The sequence below is a fragment of the Cygnus atratus genome, chromosome 23 (genome assembly GCF_013377495.2).
Source record: "Cygnus atratus isolate AKBS03 ecotype Queensland, Australia chromosome 23, CAtr_DNAZoo_HiC_assembly, whole genome shotgun sequence".
NCBI lineage: Eukaryota > Metazoa > Chordata > Aves > Anseriformes > Anatidae > Cygnus > Cygnus atratus.
In genome coordinates this window covers 1,202,534-1,224,980 of record NC_066384.1, presented here as the reverse complement: position 1 = coordinate 1,224,980, position 22,447 = coordinate 1,202,534, and the positions used below count along the sequence as shown (strand labels likewise).

The 22,447-nt window shown below is 50.2% G+C and overlaps 1 protein-coding gene across 1 annotated transcript; it reads left to right on the top strand.

Annotated features, from left to right (window-relative positions):
• Window positions 1-2: 2 nt before the first annotated feature.
• Window positions 3-22,244, top strand: KHDRBS1 (KH RNA binding domain containing, signal transduction associated 1). The gene is made up of 11 exons (XM_035562144.2): window positions 3-393; window positions 6,585-6,712; window positions 7,282-7,398; window positions 8,450-8,596; window positions 10,571-10,707; window positions 11,616-11,829; window positions 12,729-12,796; window positions 13,105-13,163; window positions 15,532-17,802; window positions 18,304-18,365; window positions 19,701-22,244. The coding sequence occupies exons 1-9, from the start codon at window positions 18-20 to the stop codon at window positions 15,627-15,629; spliced, it is 1,344 nt and encodes a 447-aa protein (XP_035418037.1). The 5' UTR covers window positions 3-17; the 3' UTR covers window positions 15,630-17,802; window positions 18,304-18,365; window positions 19,701-22,244.
• Window positions 22,245-22,447: the final 203 nt, after the last annotated feature.

Sequence of the window (22,447 nt, the reverse complement as noted above, 5' to 3'; positions counted from 1 at the left end):
CGCCCCGCCCCCCCCCCATGCAGCGCCGCGACGACCCCGCCGCCCGCATGGGCCGGGGCCCGGGGCCCGGCGGCGGCGGCGGCGGTGCCCGGCAAGGCTCAGCCCCTCCGCGGCGGCCGCCCCGGGGCGGGGGAGGCCGCGGGGCCGGCTCCGGGGCGCAGCCGCCGCCGCCGCTGCTCCCGCCCAGCGCCGCGGGCACGGCCTCGGCCGCTCAGGGCCCTGCCGCCGCCGCCTCCTCCTCCTCCTCCTCCTCCTCCTCCGCCGCCCCCACCCCGCTGCTGCCCGGGGCCGGCGGGAAGCTGGAGCCCGAGAACAAGTACCTGCCCGAGCTGATGGCCGAGAAGGACAGCCTCGACCCGTCCTTCACGCACGCCATGCAGCTCCTCACCGCAGGTACCGGGCCGGACGGGACCCCCGGCGCTCGGCGGGGCGGGGGGCGGCGGGAGGGAAGCCGGGCAGCTCCCGGGGCGGGGGGGGGTGGCGGCGGGGCCCGCCCGTGCTCGGCCCGCTGCCCCCCGGAGGCGCGGGTTGGAGCAGCCCGGTGCTGGGGGCCTCGGTTCGCCCCGGTGCAGCCCGCGGTTCGCCGGCGTGGGTCGAGCCCGGAGGCGGCGGCGGCGGGGGGGGGAGGTTCGGAGCGCGGCGGGGCCGGCCCTTCGCTTCCCCGGGGGAGAGGGGCCCCGGGAGGACGGGGAGCAGCGGGGCTCTCCGCGTAGCGGCCGCTTGAGTCCCTGCCGGGCGCGGGTTGTGAGCCCTTCGATCTTCCCCTCGGGTAAGCCGGGTTAGAGCTCGTTCCGTGCTCCTGATGGGCCGAGCTAGGGGATGGCAATGGCAGCCTTTGTTCCGCGCCCCGACCGGCCTTCTCCTTCCCCATCGCTGCCCAATCGCCTGGCGGCTCTGATTTCTCCCCATCTCCGCCGTGCAGCTGCTGCTCCCGCTCTCGGTGGCCGTATCGGGTAGGCTCAGCTGCCTCCAGACCCCGTAAGTCAGCTTCAAAATTGGACCGAGCGGCAGCATTCGGTGCCACTCGGCGCTTAACGCGTGCGTGGCGCGGAGCCGGGAGGCAGCCAGCACGAGGACGGACGCAGGTTTAGCCTGCGGACGAGCAGAGCGCTCGGCTCCCTGGCGTTTGTCGTTCTGCTTTGAAACGGGCTCGTCCAGGGCTTTAAAACGCTGGATGTTGCCGTAGTCGCTGCAGCGCGAGGGGCTTTATTAGCTCCTCCTGTGACATGGGGAGTAATTCTTCAGAACTGCCCTCTCCCTTTGTGCAAGTAACTGAGGTGCATCGGCATGGGGAGATTGGCCTCGTTTGTGGACATCTTGGTCTAAATCGATCGGTTCCGTAAGCTGGTTTGCCGTCAGTTTAAGGCTTTTCATTAATAAAACCCCTCAGCCAGCTGATGCTCGGCAGCTCAGCGATGATGCCTCCAGCGCAGCCGGAGGAGTTTGCTGATTCCCGCACAAAGAGCAGCGCTCGGCCCCGTAGCGAAGCTTCCTTCACGGAGCAGCGCAACCGGCATTTATGAGGGTTTTTTTTTCATTAATTTAAAATTTGCTGATAGTAGACTGCTGCTTTGTGAGACTTAACATTGATCGTTGGAAGAACTCCAGATGCTTCCCGCTTGCTTTGGATATTTTGGTTGTTGCTGCCCATTAGGAGCATCCACCAGCAGCCCAAACTCAGGGCAGTCGGAGCAAGAAGCTGGTGAAAGAAAAACCTGAAATAAACCTGAGCTTTTAGGCAAGCGACTTGTGCAGATGACCGACTGCTCCCCAGCTCGCCCGGGTTGCTCAGAATTTCTCTACTGCCGCGGCAGCCCCTGGGGATGTCACGCTGGAGAAACTGCTCTGCAGCTTACTCTGGAATTTAGGTCTGGGCCAAAGCTTGTAGTGCGTACGTGTAGCACGACTTAAGCAAAGTGATTTTCAGACGCACACACACACAAAAAGGCTGGTTACTGAATGTCAGCCATCTTCCTATCCCAGCCCCTTCTCAGGAATGCAAGCTGCTCCTCCTGCCTGCTCTCTGGAGGGAGAACCCCGCAGGAGGTCTGCACTGACACCGAGCCTCCTCCTTTAGAAACAGGATCTGAAAGCAGTCTGAGATACTTGTGTAATTCTAAAACTATTTAGCATTCCTGAAGAAAAATCAGCATTGTTTAGGAGCGAGATGAAGGGCAGCAGAGTGATGTAATAGCGGTTCTCAAACAATGTGCTGTGTGATAGAAGGCAGTCGAGCAGCTAGATGCGGGGGGCTGTTACGCAGCACCCTGAGCAGGAATTGAAAGCTGGGGTTTCTTGCACCTTGGAATACGAGCCAGTTTCCCACCCCCGTGATTCGGGGTCTGCGTGACCTTCCTTTTCCTCAGGAACAAGAAATCCCTTCTCCTCGCCTTGGCTTGCCCCCCGTGTGCTGCGGAGGCAGGGCTGGAGGAGCTGAGTTCTGGCAGGCACGGAGCAGGAGGTGCCCCCTGATGTTAGCTAGGCGTAGGGCTCTCTGAGTTCTCCTGTTGACCTTAGCTTGTTTCATGTCACGGAGAAACTCTCCTGGGAAGGAGCTGGCAGTTTCGCCTCTGAGCTTTCTCTGCTGCAAACGGAGCGGGAGCCACCTCTGCTCCCCTTGCACGTCTCTGCCTGGCCGGCACCTCGTGGGTCCCCGCGTTAACCACAGCCCTCCACGTCGCAGAATCACAGCGTTAGGGGTTGGGAGGCACCCTCAGAGGGCATCAAACGCCCCCAGGGGTGTGGGATCAGGGGGTGCTGAGGAGCGGATTGGGAGCAGTGGGTCGGGGACGAGAGCAGGTCCCCACATGAGAGGAGAGAGCGGGGGCAGCGCGAGGCGTTGCAGGAGCCCTCAGCAGAATCCCCTGCTGACTGCCTGCTCCTCGTGCCAGGTTCGTCTCGTCTGTGTGTGTTCCTAGGAAGAAAAGAGGCTGCGCGGGCAGGCTGGGCGGGCGGGCAGTGGCCTTGCTCCCAAGGACCCAGCAGCAGGACTAGAGATGGGCTGAGGCCACGGGGCAGCGAGGAGCTGTGTGAAACCCAAGCAGCAAGATGTGCACATCTCTCTCGGCGTGGAGTTGGGGCAGTGCCGAGATGGAGACGGAGGTGGTTACCTCAATCCCTGCATTTCCGAGCGTGTGCCCAGGCCCCCCGAGGAGCTGTAACTGCCGCCTTAGACCCGTGCCCGATGTCACAAGCCGAGCCGTGCGCTGGCGCTGCCACGTTTCCCAGCGTTCGTCCTGCCGAGCCCCGCCAGGCGCTCTCACTGCCGGGACTCTGCCTCCGCCGCCTGTGCCATCTCTCGCAGCTCACCTCCGGCCTTTCTCCTCCTGCTTCAGCGATGTTTCTCCTCCCCGTGCCCCTTCTCCCTGTGCTGCCCGGCCCCGCGGCGCCTCGCAGCTGGCCCAGTCCGCCCAGGAGCAGGTCCCTGCCTCCTCCCCTGGGGGATCAGACCCCGTAGGGAGCGGTAGCATGGGAGGTGGGGCCCTGCCCTCTTCCAGAGGCTCCCACCCCTAAACGCTTCATTTTGTTTTCCTTTGGGGCCGCGGGGTCAGTACAACCACGCTGTGAAGGTGATGCTCTCAGCGTTAGGGGTGGACGGAAGGTGTCTCTGCTTGCGGAGCACCCGCGTGCTGCGGGGCAGTGCTGAGGAGGTTTGGGCTGAGCTCAGGAGTAGCGCTGTGGCTGCTTAGCCTCCTCCTTGCGAAGCAGCGGCGTTACCAACCCCCTTTACCTACCCCTTAGGATTTCTTCCGAGACAATGCAATCACTCTCCCCCACGAAGTCCTGGGAACCACTGCCACGCATGCCGCCAGCCTGCTGACATTCCCCGTGGCAAGAAGGTAACCTTCTGCTGCACCTCTGACACGGCTTTATAAAATCAGCACTGCAGTGAGGCATGCTTAACCCCTCAAGGTATACGTATGCTTCTCCTTCGTCTCAGTAAGTGCTCTGACACGCTGCTGCCGCCCGGCAGTTCCTCCAGCACTGCTCCGTGCCGCGTAGCTCGTGCCAGAACGCGTTTGGGTAACGCTGGAGCAACGCACAGGGCACGTTGCGCGTGTCTTTGGTCCCTCCTCACCCGCTGGCAGCCTTGGAGCCCGTTCGGAGGCGTGAAGGGGGCTGCGAGGTCCTGTGCTGACCGAGAACGCCAGGAGTAATCCCTCTGGGCCAGGGTTTGTTTTTTTTTCTTCTCTCATATTTTGGGTTTCCCTTGAAGAGTTAGCGTAGTGGATCTGACACTCCTCAGCAAATGTTTAGTGGTTTGCTGCCTTCCCAGACCGGGTCCCAGCTGCTGCTGCTGCACGAGGCAGAATGGGTTTTGCTGTGTGGCTGTTGTGAAATGGGGCTCGCTGGTTTCCAGGGGCTGACACCTGATCACGTTGGGTTCTGGCGAGGTAGTTTAAGGGTGCTCTTATTCTTGGTGTGCGCAGAGGAAGTGCCTCTCGTTAACACGCAGGATGCTTTTTCACAAATACTGCTTTTGGAGAGCCACAATACTGGAGAGGCGATCTCATTTCTATTACAGGATCTAAAGCTACACCTAATCAGTGAAGAGGCCACCAATGCAACCCTTAGGTTCCAAAGCTTGATTCTCTGATGTGTTTTTATAGCTAAAATTTTAGAACCTATACGTAAAACTAACCGAGGCAGCCATCTCCTTTGTCTGTTCTATCCATTTGACAGTGTTTGAACTTCTGTTTTGTTATGTTTGCGTACTGTCTTCAGAAAGTCATTTCTTTGTAAAGCAAGAATTCAAGCTATTTTTTCAAAGCTGATTACATCCAGCAATTTCCTTAAACCGAGGAGTCATGGTAACAGCTTTGTAAAGGATCCAAAGCGCTGTTGCAAGTAGGAATAAGAAAAATTAGGCCTTTTTCGTAATTATGCAACGCGATACCCAGGATCTATATTTGGATCTCTGAACTAAAAAACAGTTTGCGTGAGGGTGCCCGTAACCCAAAAGTTCAAGCGCTGATCGTTCCGCGTGTTCCCTGAGGGCTTTTTGCTTGCACGCCCAGCTGCTGGGCCTCCTTGTGGCCCGCTGAAAGGTGCCAGCGGTGGTGCTCAGCCCCTGGGCTGTGCCTGCCTGCCCGGGCAGAGGTGTGATGGTAAACCCAGCGCTCCTATTTCTGTTCCCATTATATGGGAAAACGACTGGGTGGCTGGCGTGCCGAGTACCTGCTCTGCCGGTCTTCGAAAGCCCTGAACACAAACGCTCAGTGTCGGGCTCTTCGTTCCTGACACGGACAGAAATCGCAGGAAACGCAAGCCGCTGCAGCTGCCCTCCTTAACGCCCGGCGACGAGTCAGCAGCCTGCAGCCTCAGGTCTGCCCTGCAGCTCTGATCCAGTTCTGCGTGTAATCTTGTGAAAGCGTCTCTCTCTTCCCCCCCGAGACGTGAGAAGTTGTATCTAGAGCACTTTCGACTCAGAAGAGGTATTTATAGCTCTTGGGTTTGCTGCCGAAACGACGCAGTGTGGCTTTTACGGAAGGGCCCTTACTCACTGAGTATCTAAGTAGTAATTCGGGATGGCCGTGCGTGGTGCGGCCAGCTGTTGGGGTTGGACCAAAATGCGCTTGGGGGTTCTTCTCTGTTGGGGTGACTGTCACCCGGCGTCTCTCAGAGGACGTTTAGCCTCTGGCCAGGTGTGAGGAGGTGGTGAGCACTAGTTCCCAACTGGCCTACCTTAATGACTGCTTCCAGGAGGTAATTGGGACTTTCCTCCAGATCCCCCCGGGCCGCAGGGTGCCTGCGGGTCAGTCAGGCTGCCTCAGTGCTCTTCCAAGACTCCGTAACTCCATGTACAATTAAACGCCAGAATCTCTCTTTGACAGAGAAAAACTCGTCCTTACACTGCTGGAGTCGAGTTAGGGACTTGTGATGCTTACGGCGGGTGTGCCTGAGGCTCACGGCTTACACCAAGTGATCGATTGCCTGGGTGACAAAGGTGCACTCACGTAACCACGTGAAGTCTGTAAGAATTTAGTAAACCAGTCCCAGCTCGAGAATGTCACTGAGTTGGGCCTCTGTTTATTGGGAATGTCCTCAACTTAGCAGAAATGTAGTGTCAATGTATGAGACCACAGTTTAAATTACAGATGAAGCTAGCACATCAGCTCGAGTGATACAACTCGCCTGCTTTGCTGACGGCTGCTGCGTTAAAGCAGGGGTGCGCAGTGGGGCTGGGCCCCCCCGAGGTTCAGGAGCCTGCAGGTGGGTGCTGCACTCGCTGCACAGGCACGAGTTTGGGGACTGAGAGGGAACGGCACAGCAGAAGTGGTCTCAGAGCTGTGCTTACAGCGTCCCTCTGAACTGATGAAGCAGTTTGTAGGGCACTCTGCTGTTCTCATTTTTGTTCGTTGTCCTGGTTTTGGCCTTCTGGAGTCCCTAGCTGTGAAGGGAGGAAGAGAGGAGCGGGGCTAGCACTAAAGATGTCCTGTCTACCCAGGTTCCAGTAGTACAAATAAACCCAGTAAATGTTGGTGTGTTGACAGAGGATGAGGGTGGTGTGTCCTGTTACGATTCCAACTCTAAAATGATGCTTGTTTGAGGAATATAAGCAGCCCTATTTTTATCTTGTTTAGAAATTGAAAAAATTCAGAAGGGTGAAACAACAAAGAAGGATGAGGAAGAGAACTACCTGGATTTATTTTCTCACAAGAATATGAAACTGAAAGAACGAGTTCTGATACCTGTCAAACAGTACCCCAAGGTGAGGGCCAGAAAATAGCTTACTGAATCTCTGTGATTTGCTTATTTTCTATGGATTTTATGGCTGAATGTTAGAGATAGTAGCTGTCAAAGTGTCAGCAGGAGTTATGCCAGTGTGCCGCTGGAATCGCTACAGAATTTGTCCTATGCAAGCTTGCAGGATCTTATTTCTAATACATTGCGTTTCTAGCATGTCTCGGGATAAAGCTAAATGGTGATGTGTAGCTGTGATCTTTTCATTGCTAGAACAGACTTCCATGTGTAGAGCTCTGTTTTACAGTTAAGACCACATTTAACTCGTAAGGCTTGCTGCCTGTAAAACCACTGGAGAGTAGCAGTTAGAATTAAACACTTTACGTGAGTTAAATTAGCTCTTTTCTGGTGGAGCATTTTTTTCATTGAAAGAATGTTCTGGAATTTAAGTTTTCCTGTGCGTTTTTTGCTCTGATTTTTTTTTTGTGAGATGAGAAGTGGTGTGACTAAACTTCTTGTAAGCCAGCGTAACATTGACAGAAGTTTTCGTTAATGTTACTGAGTTTTGGAGCTAAATAACTTTTTTTGTATTTACAGTTCAATTTTGTTGGAAAGATTTTGGGACCTCAAGGCAACACCATCAAGAGACTTCAGGAAGAAACTGGTGCTAAGATATCTGTGCTTGGGAAGGGTTCAATGCGAGATAAAGCAAAGGTAAGGGCACCCCCCTTGTAGCCGTACACATACGTTACGCCTTGCACGTTGCTGTGACAAGCAGAGGTCCTCAAAGCATTTTGTAGATGGAAATTTGAAAGTGAAGGCAATAGGAAGTCACCTTTCTGAAAACGTTCTGTGCTTGTTGGGAGCATTCCTGGCTGGGGGAGAAGTGTGATGCTTGTGTTCTTTATAAGCGATACTTGCAGAAACCAGTCATCTTTGTGATATACGGTACCTCCGGTGTAGAGGTAGCTTATATGAAAGGTGAAGTGCAAGGTCTTTAAAGTAAGAACCAATTCTAGCTACTCCTTGAAAAGTCATTTGCTAAAGGAATAAGTTTTCCCTCTGGGGGGGGAAAAAAAAGCATTTCCCTTTTCCAGATGTCCCCTCTGAAATCTGTAGATTTTCATGGTTCGCTGAAGACGTTGGAGCAGTCTGTTCCTGGTAATCTTTAGTGAATCATGAAGTGCTGGGAGGTTTTTTGAGCAGAAAAAATTGAAACATTTTTTTCGTCCTGCTTGCTCCTAAAATTGAGCTGACAAACAATGGGGCTTTAACTTAATTCAGCTTCTACTTTAGCAGACTGAGAAGTTTGTATGCTTCTAGCTTGCTTACAGCTTCATAAAGCCAGCTGAATAACACAGGTATCAAAGAGCAGAGTTAGAGCAGGCGTGTTTGAGGCATTAAGCTTCACTTTCCCTGTAAAGGGCTCCTTAGGCAGAAAGGTGGTGTAGAACAGGAAGAACATCGCTTGCCTGCGCTTAATCTTCTGGAAAAAAAGCTGCTGGCATCATTGCGTTTAACACAGATACCGTAGCCACCTGAAAAGGCAGCTATAGAAAGCTGGAAGGTACAGACTTGCAGGTTGCTTGTGGCTTTTTTGTAAAACTGTATATTGATGTGCACAGGAGGTTAACATGATCCATGAACCGGCATGGCTAAAATGATTTTACGGACATTACCTGTTAAGGCTTAGGAAAAGGGAAAAGAAAAGTAGTTTTGCTGCTGCTTATTTAGTTTCAGGACTCTCTAATATGCTTTGTTTTAGGAGGAAGAACTACGTAAAGGGGGAGATCCTAAATATGCTCATCTAAATATGGATTTGCATGTCTTCATCGAAGTTTTTGGACCCCCTTGTGAAGCGTATGCTCTGATGGCTCACGCCATGGAAGAAGTCAAGAAGTTCCTTGTCCCAGTATGTACAGCGATGTTATTTTTCATATTGAAGGGTGAAGGTGGGTTAAGGTTTGCTCAGTGTAAGGCCTGTGGTACAGGAAAGGTGTAGCTGAGGAAGCTTGGAGTAGTAAGTGCGTGTGTGGCAGCTTAAGATGGCCCCATTAATCTTGCATGAGGTCATGTATTAATCCCCTAATCGTAACTAGAAGGAAGTACACCTTCAGGGCAATTGCATAGGAAACTCGGAGTAGGTATTTCTTTCCCAGTTTTAGATGTGGACACGGGTGAGTGGAGAGCTTGTCTAGCTCCATGTGTCAGTTTTAGCAGGGGAATAATTTTATCTGGATCTGGTGTGGAAGAGCCTTCTTGGATGGGTTCCTCCAATTTGGAACAGGGGCATAGAAATATGGCTAGAAAATTGTATTGGTCAGGTCAGGAACTCTGTGTACAGAAGTGTTTGCTCCGGTCTGGAGGGATGATGTGAGGATGAGGAGGGTGACTGCCTCTGAGCCTGGTAGTGGTACTTAGTGTTGTGATTAGTTTCTGAGACACGTCTGAGTCAATATTTCTGCTGCTTTTAAATGGGTATGATGTGAAGGAACCTCTCTTTGCCTGTCAGGCATTTATGCAGATGACACTTGTTGTCTTGTGGGGCATGTCTTCTACCGGTGAAGCTTGTAAGACCTCTATGTTCAGCATCGTGGGTTTTGTGCCAGCGTGTAATACGACAAAGCTGAGCGTTGCCTACGAGAACCAAGGTACCTGAAGGAGTCTCTCACGCGTTATTGAAAGGATAGTACTGCTCGCTAAATTAGGAAGAAGACAAAATGGGAAGGAAGCACGCTGTGCTGTTGGCTTCTGGCTAGCTCAGCCTGTAATTCAGGGCCGTGGCAGGCAGGGAGCTGAGCAGAGCCCAGCGCCGTGCGGCCGTGCTGAGCTGGGCGAGCTCAGGTGTTCTGCCTCAGGGTCGAGGGGCGGGTGGAACTCGAGAGCTGCAGGCAGCGGGGAAGTGTGGAAAAGCGTACGGTTACTGAGTGGTTTTCATGAGTCTGACACGGAGAGGAGGAGAGATTACTGTGTGAAGTGCCTCTGAAGGAAAGAGGTCATCTTCAAGGAGCCCCTGGGATGTACAAAACCTCGGCTCGCTAAAGCGAGCGTGCGGCCTTGCTATTTAAAGTGTCTTATCTATCGCTGCTTTCAAACAATGTGTTAAACCCGTGAAAATTGGCAGAGAAGTCACAAAGGAAGCCAGCAGTGCTGTGAAGACACATCTGGTAGGAGGCTTCTCGCTTTGTGGCGTTGCCATGGCAGCGTGAGGGTCCCCTCTGATGACACCGGCGGTGCGAGGCCCGGCCTGCATGTGTGCTCAGGGAGGGGTGGGCCGCAAAGACCCCCGCGGGTCACCAGGGACTGGCACCAAATCCTCGAGCTCCGTCCCCTGGGGTGATAAAAATGCGCGGAGCAGAAACGTACTGCGTTCGTGAGGCAGTGAGAAGACAGCCTGCGTTTGCAAATTGGCATTTACTCCTCGTCGGGCTGCATCCTCTCCTGTTCCCCGGTGTGTCGGGAGCACGGCAGTATGTTTTACGTTACGTGGGCTCGCTGCCAGCCACTTGCCTTTGAATGGCAGTTGAAAGATGCTCGAGGTGAGATGTATCTTGCCTGACCTCCGAACCCTCCAACATTTGCAAATAAATCTTGCCAACATCCCTGGGATGCCTCCAGACCTCCTGTGAGCAAGGTCCTGTGCCCAGGGAACGGCTGCCGTGCGCGCTGTGGCTCCTGGACGTCAGCGGAGCGGGCTCCTCTTGGCTGGTTTGGAGAAAGCTGGCAGCCGCGTGCTGCTGCCAGCTGGGAAGATCCCAGTAAAACTAACCAGGTTTTAATTCGGGACTATTAGGTCATTTTTGTTCCAGCATGGTAGCCTGTGATATCCTGGAGCAGGGACTGTCTAGTTAGCTGCTCTTTGGAGTTGACTGTCTTCCCTCTTTAGGATATGATGGATGATATCTGTCAGGAGCAATTCTTGGAGCTCTCCTATCTGAACGGTGTACCAGAGCCAACTCGTGGCCGAGGAGTCCCTGTGCGGGGAAGGGGAGCAGCTCCGCCACCACCTCCGCCTGTTCCAAGGTACCGTTCCCAAAACATGGATCTGGAAATGCTGCGTCTTGCTCAGAGTGGTGCTCCAAGATCAGGTCGAGCTGCTTGTTCTTGTCCATCAGCTGTTAGCCATGATCTTGGCTTTTGACCAAGGCTTTCTAGCCTTGTTCTGCAGGCTTGCTTTAGCAAGCTGACATCAAATGTTTTGTATGTGCTGAGTTGTAATCTAGCTCAATGGATGTCTTCTGACTTGTTTTTTGGTGCCTGAAATTAGAAGCTCCATAAAGTAACCACTCAAAAATTGAAAGAATAGGTAGGAAATCTTTTTTTTAATGGTCTGCAAAATCATGTGTAGATGTTTTGTATTTGCTTCTGCAACCTGCAGCAGAATAAACATTTTCAGTTTAAACTGACCTTCCTTTGAAAGTCACAGCATAGCATTATTCTGTCATTGCTGTCAAGGGGTTGGGATAAATTGGCGATAAAGCTCTGTTACTGTAGTTCTGGCTTCACTACATATTTCATGGGGGAAAGTCTTTGCTTCATCTGACTGGTTATCCCAGAAGTGTCCCTGCTTATCCCATCAGTGATCTTTATAGTCCTGGAGGTATGGCAGTCTTTACTGATTAGTGATAGAGGGTTGTTTAAAACCAACTCTGAGAAATGACTTGGCAGAAGTTCTGCATCAGATTCATTTCTTCATCTGTATAACGTGTAACGCAGTACAGTTCCATCCCATTTTTCAGTCCATGCAATATAGGATTAATTCCCGTGCTTTCATTTGTGACAAATAATCCATAGCTTAGAGGACGGTAACTGGATTTATTTATCAAGCTTTCGTGTTTTAAAGTGGGCGTAAGAAGCGCGTGCACTGCCCTCGGTATTCAGCACGTGAGCGGTACAGCAACAGCTCTTCAGTCATTTTTATCTCCTTCCAGGGGGCGTGGTGTTGGGCCGCCTCCTCCTCCTCCTCGGGGGGCCCTGGTGCGAGGAGCCCCGGTGCGGGGTGCCATTGCCAGAGGAGCTGCCGTAGCCCGCGGAGTGCCTCCTCCCCCGGCAGTACGGGGGGCTCCTGCACCCAGAGCACGTGCAGCCGGCATTCAGAGGATACCGCTTCCTCCTCCTCCCGCACCAGAAACCTATGAGGAATACGTAAGAAACTATGTACTTCTGTTTTTTGTTCTAGCTAGCTGGTTGTGTATTAGGTATTTAACATCCTTTAAATGCAGGCTAACAACACACGGGATTGCATTGACAAAGTGAGCCCTAGTGCAGACTGGTATGGTGCTGGTGACGTGCTCTACCTGTTCAGTCTTCGAGAGAGGGATCTGTTAGTATCGTGAATTCAGGTGAAAGGGTTATCATAAAAATGAAATGTGCCCAGGACTGAACTTTGGCATAACTGTCACTGCATGGTAGAAAAACTGCATCGCAGTTTCTGCAAGAGAATTCTTTCAACAGGGAGCACCAAAGCTTTCTTTGCAGCCCATAAAATCCTTAAAGTAAACATGTGAATGAGCATAATGAGGCTTCAGGTCATATACCCAAGCACCACCCTCTTGCCAAGCTTATCTTAGCATCTTTGCTCTTGATATTCTAAATGGAAAACAAGAACACTGGTTTTGATGCACAGCAGCATTTTGGGGAACCAACATAAATGTGGCAACTTCTGAAAATTCTGCTTCTCCTCCCAGTGAAACTCCTGAAGCCAATCATAATAGATTGGTGGTTGTCTACCTGTAAACCTGGATAACGCAGAGTCCTCATGACACACGAGGACTTGTACTGCAGACAGCTGCAGCCTTGGACATGTAAATAACTCTCAGATCCATTGTAAATATTGGTGTGGTTCATTCCTCGCAAGCCACAGGACACAAGCAGTTTTTAGCTGCCCATGTGTTCTGTGATGGAGCCCCTACCCTGTGGCAGGCAGGGACTCAGAGGCTTCTCTGAAAACTGTTGCAGCCTGAATTCATTTCTGCCGCCACCCTCGGTCAGTCGTTAACCTTCCTTCTTTCCGTTAATGCCATTTATGTCATCCTCCATTTCAGGGCTATGATGATGCATATGCAGACCAGAGCTATGAGGGGTACGAAGGGTACTACAGCCAGGGCCAAGGGTAAGTCACCTGTCTGTTACGGAGAAAATTGTGCATGATCTTTTTTTCTTTTCTTTTAAGGGAATGGAAACACTTGTTTCTGAGTTTGAGCTGTAGGGAAAGTGCCCTGTTCTGCTGTAATCCAGGAGTGCCTGGGAAATAACTTTTGGGAGTGCCTCAGTGTGCTTGACAAATCCGTAAAAGCAGCGAACACACACCACAGCCGTGAGCAACGTTGGGCATCTTTGCTGTTCAAGCGTTTGTGCAAGTTGTGTCAGGTTAGAGTACGATTTCAGCGCTGTATGTAACCAACGCAATTACTCTTCCAGGGACACAGAATACTATGATTATGGACACGGGGAGGCACAGGAAACCTATGAAGCTTATGGTATGTCTGGGGATACTGTTCTCTTGACAGGGAAGGGGCCGCACATAGTTGGGAATTGCCTGTAGCAGCTGTACGTAGCTGGGAATTGCTTGCAGTCGGTCAGCTGTTTTCCAGTGCCACTCCACGCTCTGAGCAGAAATTTCTGATGCTGCGGAGGACCTCAGGTAGTTTTCATGGCAGAATATTTATACCCTACAGATTTCCCGGGTCAGAACAACTGAAGGCATTCTGTGGTTTTTAGATTCTTATCTAGCTCAGTTGTCTCAAAGGTGATGAAAACTTCCATTTTTAAGTATGGAAGTATCTTTTACTTTCCTTGTAGCTTTAAAGTATTTTAAGAGCTATGGATTTCCACCCCCAGCACTACTTTTGCTGCAGTCTGGTTTCATGGATTATATTTTGTTGAGCTGCATGAGTGCATGGCTCCATCTGCTTCCTTATCCTCAAAAACCTTCCAGCTGACACCGGCTCTGTGCTACACATTTGCTTGAAAAATGGATTAAAATGTCATTTTAAGGCCTCCCTTTGATTAGGTAGAACAATCTTGGTCAATATGACTAGAAAATAGTTTATGAAGTTCGGCTAATTTAAATTACCTAAGGCTACCGATGTAGGCTAGGCTCAGGAGTGTGGACGACCGATTTGGCCACAGCTGTGTAAATCACCCACTGCCGAAAGCCACAGGCCTTATATGTGAGGTGCTGGCAATAAAGCATTGGGTGACTGCATTGTTTTTTTTTTAAACTAGTTCAGTTATCCCAGCTCATGAATGACATCTGCATGTGGCAATGAGTAAGATTCACTTTCCTTTCTCTGGAAGCAAGCTGAAATGTAAACAGTTACACAAGCCCTACAGCAAGCTGCTTAGTGGCATGGAAATGCGCCGTGTTGAAAGCAGTCCCTGCAGCAGAGCATCGGTTGCCTGAAGGTGTGAGTGAACCGAGATGCCGATGATAATGACGGACCTGGAGGGGCTTCTGGGGAGACAGGGAATCCCCCGCCCCGGTTGTGGCATCTCCTGCTCCCAGCCAGCAGAGACAGACCTGCTTCTGGGTGTGCTCTGGGCTTAAGCTGCGAGTCCAAATTCGAGTGCAAATTCGGGTTCCTAATCAGGGCTGCTTTTCCAGGCTAAGATGAATTTGAATAGACAGCTGCTGTCAGTAATGGTGGGTATCTTTCGTGCCTCTGTGCAGAATGGCTCTTAAATGGCTTGGGTTGTTGCCGGTGTTAGTCACGCAGCACAAAGAGGCTTTTGTGCCTCCTGCTTGGTAGGAGAGCGGTGTTGTTGTCTGGGGTAGGAAGGCCAAAATGCTCATTGTACACTTGGCATGAAGTTGCCACAGTTAATCTGTTTATCCACAGTAATTTCCTTTGGTTTCTGCTTTCATGAAAACAAAATTAGAAGAATAAATTGTTGAGCCAGGCCGGGGACGGTTTTGAGAAGAACAGAACGTGCTCCATGGCAGCAGGAGCAGTGGTCGGCCGTCCTCCGGGGTCTGGGCACTCGCTCTCACGAACCGGGGCGGTGGAGAGAGCGGCAGGCATGCCAATAGCAGTGCTGCAGGCACAAGCTGCAATGAAAGCTGTGCTCGGATGTCTGGGGCTTGAGCTAGCTCAGGGACAGTGGGAGGATGTGAACTTCATTCTGTTTGGTGGTAGCTGTACACGGCAGAAGGGTTTTGGCCGTCCTGGGCGAGCAGATGCGGCGCTCCCTGCAGCTGCAGGTTTTCCCCGTCATCACGGTGGAGAAGGAGCAGCAAGCAGCAGTCGGAAGGCAGGCTGATGCCTGCACGCTCCCTCAGATGTGCTGCCGTCCGAGGGCAGTGTGAGTCACTTACTGGTTTTGGCACGATTACTGGGGAGCCGCCTGGCTGGCGCTTCGCAAGGAGGAGCGCGTTACCTGCGGCCATGTCCCCGCGCAGTCACAGCGCTGCTGGCTGCCCGTCCGAGAGGGCTGCGCCTGCCCGGACCTTAGCGGAGGCAGGCTGGCTGCCAAAGCCACCCCGTGAATTGGCTGCAGCTCTGCTGAAATTAATTACTCGTAAAAGGCACCGGATTCGTCCAAATCTGTGCTCAGCGGGGGTGCCGGGGCTGCGGGCTTCCCGGGGATTCCCGGCCGAGTGGCTTTTCCCAATACTGCTCCAAAGATGGGCTGCAAAAGAGAGGTTTTGTGGAGTCGGGGCGGGGGGGATTGTGTAGGGGCTTTTCTCTGCTTTATGCTGAAGAGCGACTCGCACGGAGCCGAGGAGCGTTTCGGCTCAGGCTCCAAGAGGATCCCGCGTCGGGAGCCAGGCGGTGCGGCTGCGCCGTCCGTGTGCCCGGCCCCGAGCGCGCCGCCACCGCTGATTTATTGCTCTCTTTTCTGCAGGCCAAGATGACTGGAATGGAACAAGGCCCTCCCTGAAGGCCCCGCCAGCTAGGCCGGTGAAGGGGGCCTACAGAGAGCACCCATACGGACGTTACTAAAAACAAACATGAGGGAAAAATATCAGTTATGAGCAAACAGTTGTTACTGATTCTTGTATCTCCCAGGATTCCCGTTGCTTTACCCACACCAGACAAGTAATTGTCTAACTGTTTTTCTTCGTGGCCCTTTTTCTCCCACTCCATCCTCACCCTGCATTCTGGCTTCTGTACGTAGTATTTTAAAATGAGTTAAATAGACTTAGAGGACCGACTTTAATTTTTTTTAAGTGTGTAGATTGCTTCTCTTTCTTTGTTGTTTAGATAAACACAACTGTACCTTTTTTAATAAAAAAAAAAAGTTGAGTTAAAAATGTTAGTTTCAAAAGTGACATGCTTGCTTAGCAGTTATGAAATTAAGGTTTTGTTAACCTTTTAAGTTCGGTTTTAAGGAACCCATAAAAGTTGTAGTTGCAGAATCCCAAAGTAGGCTACATTTCAAAATTCAGGGCTGTTTTTAAGAATTAAAATCATAATGTAACGGTAGTAGTTGCCACCGTTTAAAAGTAACCTCAGATGTCAAACTTTACTTAAAAGCAGATTGCTGGTGAATCTTAAGTTTAAATTTTAATACAAAGGATCCTCAAGCAAATTAAATAGCATTTTTTTAAAGGTGATTGACATAAAAGAAAAAATTAGGTTTGTAAAATTGACTTTTCTTATGTGGGTTTTGAAATCTAGCCCCGAACATGCGGTGTTGAGAGATGCTTGGGAAGCAGATTTTCCAGTGTAAAGGGGTTCTTAGCCTGGTTCGATATGAAGAACTTTTAAAAGGAAAACAAATTAAAGCATGGCTCTAATTGCCCGGTGTTTGATATTAGAAAACAGAGTACTAAGTGAGTAGGTTTGAACTCTGTAAAATTACAGTCTTCTCATGTTTATAGGGTTTGGGGCAGATAATACAGTGCAAGTTTAAAACTGACAAAACTGTCAGTATTAGCAATCCCATTGACTTGTTCAAGTGTATCTCAACACTAGCTTTGCATAAAAAGGGACACTGCAGCTGAAAAAAGAGGAAAATTTTCACGTTGTACATAGGTTAAAGTCCTAATTGGATTTGTACACTGTCCTCCCAACTCTGTTCTTGAAGATTAAATGCTACATGTGTAAGTCTGCCTAAATAGGTAGCTAAAACTTGTCAAAATGTCTGCCGCAGTTTGTCAATAAAGTTTAGTCCTTTTTTAATCAAAGTAAATGTGATGAATTGTCATTTTTTTTGTTGAGCAGTAAAATAGCTATTATTTTTCAAATAATTTTAAATTAATGCTAAAGCTAATTGTCTTTTTAAAATATGGAGACATTCTAAAAATGGTGGTTTTTTTTGCAATTCTTACAAAAAGTTTATCGAGCTCACTGAATGAGCTTAATTTAAAAAAGAAAAAAGGAAAAGACAAAAAAAAAATTTGTTTTTCACCCCCTGGAAGTTCTTGAAAGCAGTTTGATCCTAGACTGTTGCAGAAATCTGGCTGGAAAGTGTTCATGGAGCTCCACTGAATTAAAGATTCAGGTTTCAGGTGGCCTCACAGAGCGTGCCAGACTGCAGGCTCCAGGCTGGGTCTGAAATGGCTGGTGTAAATGTAACGTGACAAAACGAATGCTGAGAACTCCGAGGCTTAGCTGCCACCAGGAGGAGGAGGAAGCTTGCTTTGTTCACGTAAACTCCCCTAACCCACTGGGCTAGGATGCTGCCCTTCCTGCTTTAAGGTAGCCTTTACCTGGAAAGCCACTTCCAAATGTTACCCCTGTTTGGGAAGGGTGCTGCAGCTGCTCCTCAAATCCTTCTGACAGGGTGTGTATGTATTTGTGTATACATCAGCTGTAACTTTAAACTGTTGCTTAGAGAGACGTGAAAACCGGTTTGTATTTCCCAATTGCAAGGTGAATCTGGCATTCTAGGGGGAGAGAACTAAACTGCTCGGGGGTGAAAAATAGAGCAGTAGGAAACAAACTGCTTGCAGCAGTGCATGACTGAGGGGAATACTTTAAAACAAAAAGTTGTATTTGTAGATTGTTATTAAAGTGCAAATAACTGAATTTTCAACAATGGTTTGGAGTCAGCTTTCAGGGCATAATGTCTTGCTTGATGAAAAGATCACCCTATGCCCCCCTTTTAAAGGAAAATTATCGCAGGAGAATCAGGATGTGTAAAGCTAACATGCATCGCAAAACCCAAAAGGTAACCTAAATGTCTGATTTTAATAGCACATTTCTCTTTTACATAAACTGTGACGGCAACTTGCATAAACTTTATTGAAACAGTTCTTCAAATGTTAATTTTAATGTAAAAATTTGAAAAAAAAAATGTTTAAAATAAACATTTAAAAAAAACAACCACATGCTTCTGCATAAATTAGCGATAACTTTAATACTGTGCCCTTTGAAAATGCACTGTAATGTAATGTGGGCAAAAAGGAATCGGCAAGCTTAAATATCAAAAGATGTAAAATGAGAATGAATATAGATAGTCCTGCTACTGCCAAAAAAAAAAAAATTCTGCTCAGTTATTTAAAAATGTAAAATGATGGCCCTTTTTAGACCCCAGTATTGATACTTACTGTGAAATGTTCAAAGCTCAGCTTAAGTTGCATGTTTTCCTTCCTGTGTAATTGCATGCAGGAATCTTTTCTTTTGATTTGTGCTTACAGTAAGGAGGCTCACAAATGTCTTCAATTTGCAGGAGTCAAGAGTGCATCGCTGTGAATCGCTTGGGGGACGATGAGCAGGGGCAACACGAAGTGGGTAAGTTTGTCTGTTTATTTTTGCAACCGGTTGCAAGCTGCTAACATGTTCTGTGGGGGAGGTGGGGGCGGCACCATCTGAGCTGCTAAATCGGAGCCATTCCTCATAGACCCACAAATAAATTTCTCTTGCGAAAGGCCAGTTACATGACTGCCGCTCTTGCAGAGGTCACGGTGTGGAGGAGGCTTCAGTGTGCACCTGCTTACAGCTCTCCCACCGAGGTCCCATGGAGAAGGAGGCTTAAGTGGATTTGAGGGGAGGGGAAAATGTGGTGAGGAGATGTATTTCTGGGAGCTGGTTCCTGACTGAGCTGCTGGCTTTCGTCTGAATGCTCTCAGCAGCAAGGTGGCGTTAAATTTGTTGTAACCCTTTGCTCTAGAAACAGAGCAGCCTAAGGAATGGTTCAGGAGGAATTCCTGCAGGACCCTATAATGCGTTAAAATTACGCACTGCAGGTAGCCCAATTAGACCTTGCTAGTTCTGTCCCTTCCACGCTGCTGTGGTGGACTCGAAACAGCAGGCAGATCATGTTTCAATGGCTTTTAGTCCAGTATAGTTGTCAGACTGCTGGGCCAGTGGTCCTCCACGCCTCACCGGGATAACTCTAGCTCAGAGCCCTGCGGGGAGTGGATGCCCTGAGCCCTCGGGGGGTGAGGAACCCCCAGCACCTTTGGGAGCTGGTGCTGGTCAGCACCCGTGGTGGCGGGGCTCCCTCTGGTGGCTGCTGTGGCCGCAGTGACTTGCTTTCTCCAGTAAACACCTTAATAAATGCGTGCACATGCTCGCAAACCGAGTGGTACCTTGGTTGGGGATGTCGGTCCCCCAGCATCGCGCGTCGGAGGAGTGACCTTCTTGTGCTGCAAGGGCACGTCTCCCTCCAGCCCGAAGGCAGCGGCCCTAAGCGTTGCCTTTGGGGACAGCTGATCCGTGTCTCTCAAGACCACTGCAAGTCTGAGCTCCACAAATAAAAGAACAAAGACACAAACCTTTGTATCGCCGAAGTCTAATGACTTCAAAGACCACCGTGAAAAGCCCTGAGTGTAGGATATAAGGACGTAAGTCGTTTTTTATGTGGAAATGTAAAGCTACCAAATGAGCTTCTCTTAAGAGTATTAGGATCAAGAAACTGGTAATATGTGGAAGTGTTACAAGGGAGTGAAATTATCCTCAATTCTTTGACTTTAACTTGAAAATTGATGCATAATTTTGTTAGGGGAAATCATAACATGTCTGAATTTCTGTGGCCTGTTTGTGCAATGCATCTTCACTTACAATGTAACTGGAACATCAATTTATATAGCGTTGTACCAATCTTTCCCATTTCTTTCTTAATAGGCACAACTTTTATATCAAGTGGAAAAGATTTGATAGAGATCATCTATTATGATGCAATTTTTTACCAGTAGACGTGGATCTTGTGACACTGCCTTTGGAGTAATACAGTTTGCTTATGCGTTGCATTTGTTGCATATTTATGTGGAAAAAATTGAATGTTACGGAGGAATGTAAATCTTAATATATTGAAAATAACTGTATATGCTAAAAATATTTCAAAAACATGCCCTGCACCAGATATCTTCCTCCCTCTCAAAGCATTACTACATTCAGATTTTAGCCTAGAGTCTGCAAAATCTAATTCGAGATCCCAAAATAGCCATCAGCATCGGATGTGTGTCTCAGAGATGCTCTAATTAGCCAGACATTCCGGGGGTGATGCAGGACTCACTGAAATACGTGAGGGGTAGAGATTCCTCCGAGTGCTGAAGTCTGAGTCACCTCGACAACCTCCCTTTACGCTGACACTTAGCCACTGGAGGGGGCATTCTGCTGGCCGTGGGCAGACAAGTGCAGGTGAGCTTTAGTCTCCTGCTTTGCCCAAAGAACTAATTCACATCTCGTTATTTGTAGGACTGTGCTAAATGCCATAAGCAGTAAAAGCCCCCATTATGCACGGTACTGTACAGTGCGATGTACGACACGGTCACGTCTCCTCCGCGGAAGTGTTTCCCAGCAGTACTGCTCTTCCCAAGGGAAGCTTGGCTCCAGAAACCTCCTCTTGCTGCAGAACACCCCCTGCCTCAGCAGTCCCACCCTCTCTGGCCCTTGCTCTGGGGGGCTGCTGCTTCCTCAGCCTCTAGTCCAGCCTGGGGTGTAACTGCTCAGGCTGGCCCTGCGTGGAGCTGGTACAGCCCCAGACTTCCCACTTCTTCCGTGGGGTCTCGCCACGTGCAGTGGTTCGCAGCCAGCGTCTTGGTCAGCAGCAGGAGTGTGAACCTGAGCTGCCAGGAAAATGCTCTGCCTGCTATTGCAGAGGTGTCCCGAGTAGCTTGCCCTGGAGGGATGCTGTCATACTGTGCCCATTCCTTACCCCTGGTTTCAAGTTGCTGTTTAGATTGTTAGATAAAGCGAATGATTACGAGCTTTATTTTATAACTTTCTATTTTTTTTAACTTAAAACACAGTGTTTTCAGTAAGGCTAAAAACCTGCCTTGATGTGGCCCTTTGTAAAACTCCAAATTTGGCAAGTTGGGTCCAGCTTGGATTTCGGAGCACAGCTGGATTCCCTATTTGGCTGTTAGAGCAGATGATTCTTTCTGTATGGAATGAGTTTTTAATTTTGTATGAGAGCATCTGTCACGGACAGAGCCAAGAAAAACAATTTAAATGTGCACATCTTCCCTTCTTCACCCCACACCGCTGCTCTCCTAAGCAGCACGTGGGCAGAGGGCGATCCCTGCACCTGTGCCAGACCCTCAGAGCGGCCCTAAAGGAAAAGAGACCAGCTGTGCCCTGTGTGCTGGGAGCTGCCCGGGAGAACAGGAGGTGCTGCTCACACAGCTCCTCTCTCGGCTGCGAGGAACCAAGCACATATGGTGCTTCTGGGGAGCAAGGCGAGGCTCAGGGAAATCCCGCTTTAATGGATAAACCCGTAACATCTTGAATGAGATGTTGGACACGAGCCCCACTTGTAAGCTTTGAGGGGGAGGAATTTCTGCAGGCTAGTCAGGGCCCGTGGGGAGCTGCCATCTCAAATGTAGATATTATTCCTCTTTTGTGCTCAGGAAGCTCGGTTCTGTGAGCGCAGTGCAGAAACCTTTGCTGCTGCTGCTCAGTTGAGCCTTCCGCTGCTGCCATATGTTTCAACAGCAATGTTTGTCTCCACGCTCACTCTGCTCCTTCTGCAAAGTGGGATGGAGCTCAGAGGAGTTGGTGGCAGAGATGGTAAAGGAGCATGGTTAAGATGCCGTTGGCTTTCCTGTGACTGGGAAACGGGACTGCCAGCGTTCGTTGGGAGTGCTGGCGAGCACCAGGACCTCCTTCAGCTGCCCCAAAAGCTGGAGCGCGAGGGCTGCGACGCTGGTTTCCAGTGAAGCTGCTACTTCTGCTGCTGGCTTTACAACGCAACGCCACCAAAGGCGTGTGCGTGGTGCTGCACACAGACCTGTTTTTAATATGGCACTGGTGCATCCTGCCTGCCGGTGTTAGGGCTCCGTCTGAACACTGCGGGGCTTGATGGCTCTGCACAGCATAGGTTCCAAACCCAGTAAAGAACGGAAGATTGGTCCCATGAAAGTTCATTAACTTCAGCAGTGGCTTTGCCTCCAGCCTAGGCAGGGGTGGCTCTCCCCATTGTGTAACGCTCCATCTGCACTGAAGCATCAAACGCCCACGAGTCGAGGAATTCAATGAAAAATACAGCAAGTGGTTGGTAAAGATGGTGAAGACTGATCAAGGTGAATCACAGCGTTAAAATAACTTGTATAGGAAACTGGCGAGCCCTCGCACGGCTGCTGTTTAGCAAGAAGTGTTGAGCAGATGTTGGAAATGATTACTCACCCCTTACAATAAAGGCCTAACGTTGGCTATTTTGGCTTTCAAGAGTGTGAGGCGTTCTGTTGTTTCCCTTCCTGCCGCAGAGGTGGCATCGCATCGAGCTGAAGATGTGCCGTGGGGCTCTCGGTCCCCGGGGTGATGCCGGGGAGGGCGCAGGGTGCTCGCTTCCCCCCCCCTGCAGAGCAGCGCAGCGGGGCTGGGGCCGTGCGTGCCTTGGGTGCAAGCCTCTGGGGTGCAAGCTGGGTGCA